At 42.7% G+C, this 8,801-nt stretch overlaps 1 protein-coding gene, 1 long non-coding RNA gene and 1 pseudogene across 5 annotated transcripts; 2 read left to right on the top strand and 1 right to left on the bottom strand.

Moving 5' to 3' along the window:
- Window positions 1-1,456: 1,456 nt before the first annotated feature.
- Window positions 1,457-1,621, bottom strand: LOC111590415 (uncharacterized; annotated as a pseudogene).
- Window positions 1,622-3,362: 1,741 nt separating this feature from the next.
- Window positions 3,363-3,648, top strand: LOC103640738 (uncharacterized). Its single transcript, XR_002265536.1, has 2 exons — window positions 3,363-3,456; window positions 3,577-3,648. It is a non-coding gene; the product is annotated as an uncharacterized lncRNA (long non-coding RNA).
- A 2,288-nt stretch (window positions 3,649-5,936) lies between these two features.
- On the top strand, window positions 5,937-8,796 carry LOC103640739 (CAAX amino terminal protease family protein). Of its 4 annotated transcripts, XM_008664229.4 has the most exons (9): window positions 6,050-6,188; window positions 6,292-6,378; window positions 6,660-6,724; window positions 6,816-7,070; window positions 7,304-7,361; window positions 7,477-7,601; window positions 8,036-8,098; window positions 8,190-8,314; window positions 8,402-8,796. In XM_008664229.4, exons 1-9 carry the CDS (start codon window positions 6,137-6,139, stop codon window positions 8,535-8,537), a joined length of 966 nt encoding a protein of 321 aa, XP_008662451.1. In that variant the 5' UTR covers window positions 6,050-6,136; the 3' UTR covers window positions 8,538-8,796. The 4 variants fall into 4 exon arrangements, with proteins under 4 accessions (XP_008662452.1, XP_035819220.1, XP_008662451.1 ...); XM_008664230.4 differs by lacking the exon at window positions 6,292-6,378 and having other exon boundaries at window positions 5,937-6,188; XM_035963327.1 differs by lacking the exon at window positions 6,292-6,378 and having other exon boundaries at window positions 5,961-6,188; window positions 6,645-6,724.
- Window positions 8,797-8,801: the final 5 nt, after the last annotated feature.

The raw sequence follows: 8,801 nt of genomic DNA, 5'->3' as shown, positions 1-8,801 counted from the left end.
TGCTGCTGTTGTCCGTGCGATCATGATTCAGAACTGGCGTGGGCGCCAATAACTCAGAAGAGAGACTTGCTGTATATGCATGCTAGTATGCATTGTCCCTCTCTTGTCAATGCTTGTAATCGAACTTTATTATGAAAACCAAAACGAGAATCCAACCAAATAAACACTGGTTATTTTGTCCAACTCTAAACTAGCAAAACTGAGACTGAGAATATACACACACAAAAAAAAAACTCTCGTCGGTACGCCGAATCATAAGAGAGACTTTGTTATAGGCATCAACTCTTGTTCGGTCCTGCATCCAGCCGAGAGTCATTGAAAATGTAAGGGCTCCTTTGAATTAAAATGATTATTTTCTAAAACCTTTTTTTTCTCTCTCTCTGCGTTCCAAAGAAGCAGTCCTAAATGCTCAAAGACTCTCCTTTGGGAACATTGGAATTTCGCAGAAATAGCAGGTATATAAATCACGCATATGAATCAGTTTGTTGCATTCACACGGAAATCATAGAAAACAGGGAGAGTCACCCTTCCGCATTTCAAAGAGGACCTTAACGGCCTCCTACACGCGTAGCCCAATACCTGTGATCTTCTAGGCCAATGCATACGGCCTTTTTTTAGGTGGTGTTAGTTTCCTCACTAAAGTTTAGTCTATGCCATGTTAAATGTTTAAATGTTAATTACTAATACTAAATATGGTTTAATTAGAAACTAATTATATAGATGAAAACCAAATGATGAGATGATTTTAGTAAGCCTATTTAATCTATAATTAACAAAATGTTTATTGTAGGACATGCTAAAATTTAGCACACCGGAACCAAACGGTCTCTTATTGTAGTTCCTTCGATATCTAGTCTTAGACAATAAAAGAATGTTTGGAAGTAAAGTATTTTTGTAGTTTCTATGCAACCATATGTAAGTAATACTATATAAATTTATGTCATAAGGTGTTCGATTGCATTCCTAAAAACTATGTTTTCAAAATCATAGTATTCTAGATACCATGTTTTTTTTGAGTATTGAAAACTCCATTCTAATCCGAAATTTTTATGGCATGGCTAGCCAATGTTTACATGGCATGGGTAGTTTTTACTTAATACCATGGTTTACAATATGGTATCTGTCTGTACCCGGAATACGTAAATTGGCTTATGTTGCATAATTTTCATGACGAATATATTGGCTTGTCAATATATGTCTTCCTTTTTTTTACGTAAATAATGTATGGAAAACGAAAAGATAAAGGCACCAAATAACCATTGTCGGCACCTGTTTGAGTAAACCGGTTTAGAACATTTTTGCACCGGCTGACCAAGTTAGAGGACCTGTTTTTTCTGTTTTACTGAGTTTGGGACCTAAATAATAAAGTGTGCCAACGATGTTGTATTTTACAAGACAAAAAGATTAGAGCATCCCTGTTGGTGACTCGGTGCATGAATAAAAACTAGTATAATGTTTTATGCGTTGTGATGGGCCCAGTATTATAAAGGACCCTCCCTACAAAAATACTTATAATAAAAATAAATTTAATATTAAAGTGAATATGTAGTCCACACAGTAGATATTAAACTGCTAAGAACAAATATTACACTTTATCTTTGACAAAAGTCCGAGAAACATACTTGTTAAAAAGGAGATCAACCTTTTTTTATAGTTGCTCGGTCGCACAGTTTTCTTCAGCTAGCAATATGATACAATATGGAAACAATGCGTTGCGTGCGGCTTTCTATTGTCTTGGGCTTAATAGTTTATCTTTACTACTCTATAAGAGTGCAAAGTAGGCGTCCACCACCAGCCGTGGCTCCGCTCCCGCACCCGTCCTCGCGATGCTCGCCCCGTCCCCGTAACGCACGCTGTGGTCCCCCGCGCCCTCGGCAAGCGCGTCCGCCCCGAATCCGCGTCCCTGCCATCTTCCGCCCCGGATCCGCATCCGCATCCATGCTCTCCATGGAAGGCGTATGTGATGCTCGCGTCATCCCTAAACCCCGCTCGGTCTCCATGGAAGGGTCCTCCACCTCCGCCCCTGGATCCGCGTCCCAGCCATCCTCCGCCTTGGATCCGCGTCCACGCTCCCCGCTCGGTCTCCATGGAAAGGTCCTCCACCCGCGGACCTCGCCCCCACCGCACCCGTCCTCTATACGGGGGAGAAGTTTCCATCCAAATATTTGGGGCAGACCTCCTCACCCCGCATCTCCCTTGCCATCCACGGATCTGGCCCCGCCCCTGATTCTTCTCGCGTTAAGGGCCAGTACTCGGCGCGGGCGGCCCAGAGCGTGGCGCTGGTCGCGTACCGGTGCCTCAGCGGCAGCCCCAAGAATCGGCTGGACATGTCCGCCGTCGTCCAGGCGCTGGAGCCCCTGATCGACCTCGACGACGACGTGCCTGTGGCACCCCTAGGCCACGCCAACCCCGTCGTGCTATTCGTAACGGCCGCCGCGAAGGAGAAGAATGAGCGAGCCCCAAGGAAGGACGTCCTCGGCCACCGGCGCAGGCCCATGTCGCCCAAGGCGAGCCCCAGGAAGCACTCCAGCGTCGGCACCAAGGAGGAGTTCTGGGTGTGGCATCTGCCGGCCGACCAGAAGACACGTCCGAGCTTGGGCGGCGTTGTGCAAGCGTGTGCGTGAGGCAAGCTGGCGAGGTGCTATTGGGGCTGAGATTGTGCCTTGGACCAAATTGTTGTTTTCAGTCTGCTATTACAGTGAGATTAGATGCAGAGTGTCGCCGCCGTTGGTCTCCGGCTCCTGCGGAAGCAGCTCAGCAGACCCCTACGGTGTCCCAGAATTCGGGTGGCGGGACATTCGCCGGTACAAGCAGTTCCGGTCTGTCGAGACGAACATTTCTGCCGGCAACGACTCCGCTCTTGGCCAGAGACTGAAGTGAGTTTCCATTGATCGGTAACTACTCCCTCCGTCGAAAATCAAATACATTTCGTACTATAAAAGATTAGGTATATACTAATAATCATTGCCTTTACGAGAAGAGGATGTAGAAAAAAAGATAACTGAATTTAAATAGTCTAATTCTAAAATTTGTACTTATTTTACAACAAATTGGGAGTACTACAGTAAGTATAGTTTCTTCTTTATCAATGATGAAAAAGTGAAACCTCAGGATTTTCTTAAAACTTGAATTGGGTCTAAACATTAGCAGAGAGTTGAGTAGTTCACTCTCGTGTAGTGTCAGCCTGTCTCATTGCTTAGCCCAAAATTGGAAATGTGATTTCGTCCCCAATGCGGCAATGCCTATGCTACAATAACCATGATACTCATGTAATTTAGATCATGGGGAGTCAGCCTGGAGAGCTGATAGTGGAAAATGCCCAGAAAATACTGTACATTGAAGTGTGGATTCTGAAAACGATACTTATTGATTATATCATTTTGTGTTTTTAGCTGGCATGGGCTTGGAAGCATGCCTTCAGCGGAGGCGATGCGTCTTTTTGTCAAAATCTTAGAGGTATGAATGATTACATGATAGTGTTCAGTGTGTGCAATAACAATAAAGACTTTTACTCCTAAGCAAGTTGCGGTTGTTCCTGTGTAAATGGATTTGATAGATGTATTGGTATTCTGGCAGGAAGAAGATCCTGGATGGTACTCTAGGGCCCCTGAGTTCAACCCTGAGCCTGTTGTAGATATTCAGATGCATGTAGGTCATGCATTGGTCCTTCTTTTTTCTCTGGACAAAAACCTAGAGATCTTGATACTATTGGTCTTATCAATTTATCATTTAGTGCAGTTTCCATTGATCGGTAACTGGAACTCGTGAGCAGGGGTGTAACCTTTCTCGCAAATTTCGCTGAAATTTCATGAACTTGAGTAATTTTATGGAATTTTGTACCACAGTAACGCATGTGCTTTATTACTAATACTTTGTTTAGGGTTTTTGTTTTTATAAAACCATATCTCTATAAATAATTCGACTGACTGGGCTGAAAATTGTCAAGCCCCGAAATTGAAAAATTGTACGTTAGTGTTGTACACGAACATGAGGTAGACCTGGAGGTGGCTCCGATGATGTGTATGTGTAGGTTCAAATGCTTGAACCAACTCCGTTTTGAAAACTGTCGTACGTTAGTGTAGGAGAGCTTGTCATCCTGGACTTGAACTTCTTCTGCATTCCTACCCAACAAGCAGGGCCCTTCTTTTGGTGGGGAAGTAATGAACTCTTACTGGATTGAGAACAGGCAAGTCCTTGGCTTTTTGAAGAATAGTAGCCTGCAGAGCTTCTGGTAGGCAAACAACAGATCCTGTTTCCTTATGTAACAGATCCGTTTTTATGTTTCATCCCCACTCTCCTTAGATCATTAGATTGTGTCTTTTGCATTCCTTTGGCATGTATGGCTGGGCTGGTCATGTCGGGATTTTCAATTTTTGGTCACTACACATGAAACCATTTTGGACACTAACCAGTAGGTAGCTACAAAAATTGTTTATGTTTTTTGGCCAAACATGCATGCCTAAACTATCGTATCTAACAATTTGTCAAAGAAAGTCTTAGCTTTTCTATGGATTAAATCTCATTTACTCTTCTGTGCTAAGCTAATACTAAATTCTACGTTGTTTAGTTTCAGCGTAAAGTCTATGGTGTTTTGTTTCAGCTTGGACTGGGATAAGAAAAATTGAAGTATGTCTCTTGGCCTTGCCTTCAGACTTACGGTGATTCACGACATGTATATTTTCCTATGGAGGTATTGTATTCCACGATCATTCAGTTGTACCAGCTGCTTGATGCCTGACCTTTTCTGTTCCTTTAGCTTTTTAGGTGTTATATCCTAAATTTGGTTGTTGCTGGAAGGTATTGTATCACTGAATAACTAGGCAGAAAACATTTATGAGGTCCTCACATCTAAATGCTACAAATTGGTGGAATGATAAATTTTTATCACTCATTTGTTCTTGTTAAAAGAAGCTCGTAAGGATGCACTGGCACCATAGTTTTTGTTTCTTTTCATTTGTCTCAGTAATTTTTTACAAAAGACTCAATATTATCTTTAGCATATGGTGCTTTCAAATTGTAAATTTGTGTGTGCCATCACAACGCACAACAACTCCCACAAATAGGGCCTTTTATTTGGACGTTTGTAAGGCCTATACAACAACAAATAGTTGAAGGAGATTTAGTGAAATTTGTTCATCGAGAAGCTAAGCGAATGCATTGAAGCCAACTTGTGTCATTCGAGACCTTGTTCAAAGGTATCTGAATCTTCAGTTTTGAACAGCGAATCAGTTACTTTTGTTGTATAGTTAGGTATCCTGATATTATGCAAATGAATTTGATTGTGTAGTTCTTAAATTAGTCACACACATGGTCATAGAAGGTAATACATTCAAGTCAGGTGTATTGGATTACGTTTTATAGGTGTGGGTGGTAATAGTCATGACTGCCATTTAGTAAATATGCTAAAAATCATTTGTTCCAGTGCAGCTTGTTCATGATTTTTGGTACATGTTTTCTTTCATACGACTTATCTCCTCCCTCTACAAAATAGGGAGAAAACATCAGACATAAGTAAAATACATCACACCCACTAACTCATACGTTGATTCACTATAGAACACTATCTTTCTTTCCTGTCTTTTACCTTGTCCATGTTCAGTCATTTGCTCTCGGATTCCTAGCAATTTATGAAATGTAGTTATATAGCATTTTATGGAAAGAAATGTATATGGAGAAACATATTCTAGGTGTTTACATCACATTAGAACCTGTCAAGTATCCCCTCACTTCCATTCTTCTATCGTGGCCTCTCCTAATTGGTTTGCCGTTGCAACGCACGGGCACTCACCTAGTCATAATTTATCTATGAAATAACGGTACACTTGTAGACGAGGAGTGGGTTTACAGCTATAGAGATAGAGAAGAAAATGGTGTCAGCGTTTTTTTTTTCTGAGGAAGTAGTATGTGTTAGGCCTCGACCAACTCATGTGGGCCGTAGACCGTATCTACCCATGAGGCCATGAGGCCATGACCGCCACCGCTCGACATCTCTCCCCTCCTCTCTCGTCTCGCTTCCGGTTTTCCACCACACAAAACAAAAACAGAGTAGATAGTTCTTGAAACTGAAATCTTCGCCGTTCCACTCTCCCCCAGCGATCTGCTCGTTTCCTTGCAACTTGCAACCTTGGTGCTGTGGATGACGCTCGCGATGAGCGCACTCGCCTGCCACCGCCCACTCCCCTTCAAAAGTACGCGCGATTTCGCCATCCATCTTCCAGCGTTTTCCGCTCGCCGGCTTGATTTTCTTTTCTACACCCGGTTGGTTCACTTTGCGGGGAACCCATTCTCCAGTTTTCCGGCCCTTCGCCTGTTGTATGCGTGGTCTCGTGAATCGTGATGTCCAGCCAGCCCATTGCTGTCCTCTAATGAAATGCAGAGGTAAACTGAATCCAATCACCCGCTCTTTCCTTTTCGCCAACCACAACCATGGCGCAATTGGTTGGTTCTGTAGTACCTAGTCCATCACGATTTATGTTCAATTCAGTGTGAGGAAGCACGACTAATTCCTTTCTCTGTGTAAATCGACCTCCTTGCTTGCATGTGTTGACTACCTGCGCTGTCATGTGGAAATGTCTGAACCTTATCGTTCCTTCTCAGAGTTAGAGACCATTGCTTATGCCATCCTGATACCCCTACATTGACAGACCATACTTGATCAGGTTGGAAACGGAAACTGCGAACCTCGGTTGCTACATGGAAACATATGCGGCCTGACCGACGTAACGTAAGCAATGTTTTGTCACACGAGTGACTCTTAGCTGCTCTCGACGTCACGTACGCATATGACAGACATGCATTGTTGTTGGGTATCAAAGGAGGCCGTAGCATTTGCGGCGAAGAACACAAAGAGGAAACGGAGAAGTTCTCCGAACGAGTCGAAGGATTTGCTGTTGGTGGTAAGTGAGGAAGCTGCTTCGGGCAGTGGAGGAAGTGCTGGCACAAGCCTCGAGACCAACGGCGAGGATGTTGCTACTGACGATGAGGTTTCAGGTGCTCCGAGGAGTGCTGTTCTTCAGGCTTGCGCTCTCACGTCAGGCTTGCTGCTTGCCGGAGGGCTTCTGCTTCGCGAGGTAAATAACTGTAGTGTTCTCTGCAACAGCTTGCAGTTCTTGAGACGGCTTTGATAGTGAAATCGAAATTTGGGTTTGGTGTAAGGTATACTAAACGCATATAAGTTTGTGCTCTGCTGTTACTTTTGCAGTATCCTGAACTCTTTATGAACCCGGATTGTTTAGTTTTTTTTTTGCCCTCTGTATCAAAGCCTGAATTTCGTATAATATAAATTGCCGATTGTCTACTGCAGGCATCACACCTAGCATCAATAAATGGATGGCCAATTGCTGACCCTACAGATGTGTCATGTAAGTTGTTTTCCCCTCTCTGCATCTTTCCAAATAAATGGGATTTAATGTGATATTATTGCTGTCTAGGCAAAATGCACTGTAGCATGTTAGCTTAACTAGTGATTTTATGCAGTCAGTTTTGAAACTTGGCATCTTGAGTTGGTTGCGGGACTTGTCATAGTAATCTCCTCTGCCCGGTACATCCTGCTACAAACATGGCCAGATTTCAGAGATTCCAGTGAATCTGCAAATAGACAAGTATGTAGATTCCAGTGCATCCTTTGCAGAATTATCTTCCCAGTTGTCTCTTTTTGTTGGAGCTATCGGTTTCACAGTTTAACATGCTGATGAAGAACATAGGTCTAACGTCTCACGGAGGTTCAGCGTAATGAAAAGCATTCTGTTGTTAAACACTGAAAGATGTAGTTGTTTGTATGTTCTACTCTTTTACCCTAATGAAACATAAATTTTGGTTTATTATAGGTTGATTACTCTTATAATAGACAGAGGGGTCCGGCGGTGGTCATAGTATCATACTTCTATAAACCAACCCCGAGTCCTTGCCTACATATGTACCCCCCTACCCCTTGCCTTCTCCTGACATCGTTTCTGGACTCGAACCTCGCCAAGCTTACTCAGCATTTTTAGACATTGCAAATCTCTTACTTAATCAGTTTATTCTCATCTAGTAGATCCTTGCATCGCTAGAGCCTCTGGACTACATTGTCGTTGCTTGTCTCCCGGGGATAAGTGAGGTGAGCAGCACACCAATTAGAAAAATATTGTTCAAGGACACTGGTTTGATTGATAAAGTATCTTTCATCATGCACACTTCACATGCTACAGGAGTTGCTGTTTCGAGGGGCGATGATGCCTACCTTGGGATTGAACTGGATTAGCGCCCTTATTATTGGAACCGTTTTTGGTGTTCTTCACTTGGGCAATGGCAGGAAATATTCGTTTGCAATCTGGTACATACCTGGAAAATGTTAATGTACTGTTAACATGGTGATAAAATTCAGATATGTTCTTATGCAACTTTTCTTGAATGATTTCAGGGCAACATTTGTTGGCTTTGCCTATGGTATGGGAACCATAGCTTCCTCGAGCATTGTAGTTCCAATAGCTTCTCACTCCATAAACAATATTATCGGAGGTTTACTTTGGCGCCTTACCAAGAACTCGCAAAAGTAGATATACATAATGCCCTCAACAGTCATCCCTGTTCAGTTTAGAGTTTAGACTTTCTAGTCCTTAATCCTTACAAGGTTGCCGTCAGTATTAGTGTCGCATGATTGGTTCACCCATGTATTTTCAATAGCAAAATGAGGACGGGACTGCCGTAAAATCAGGACTTGCTTCATTTTTTTTTGTGTCAATGTGTCCCTTTAAATGAATTATGGAGATTTTATATTTCATATTAGGTATAAAATAAAATTTAACCGTGGGGCCATTTGC

This window comes from Zea mays, chromosome 10 (assembly GCF_902167145.1).
Source record: "Zea mays cultivar B73 chromosome 10, Zm-B73-REFERENCE-NAM-5.0, whole genome shotgun sequence".
Lineage (NCBI taxonomy): Eukaryota > Viridiplantae > Streptophyta > Magnoliopsida > Poales > Poaceae > Zea > Zea mays.
This window is presented reverse-complemented; position numbering and strand designations above follow the sequence as displayed.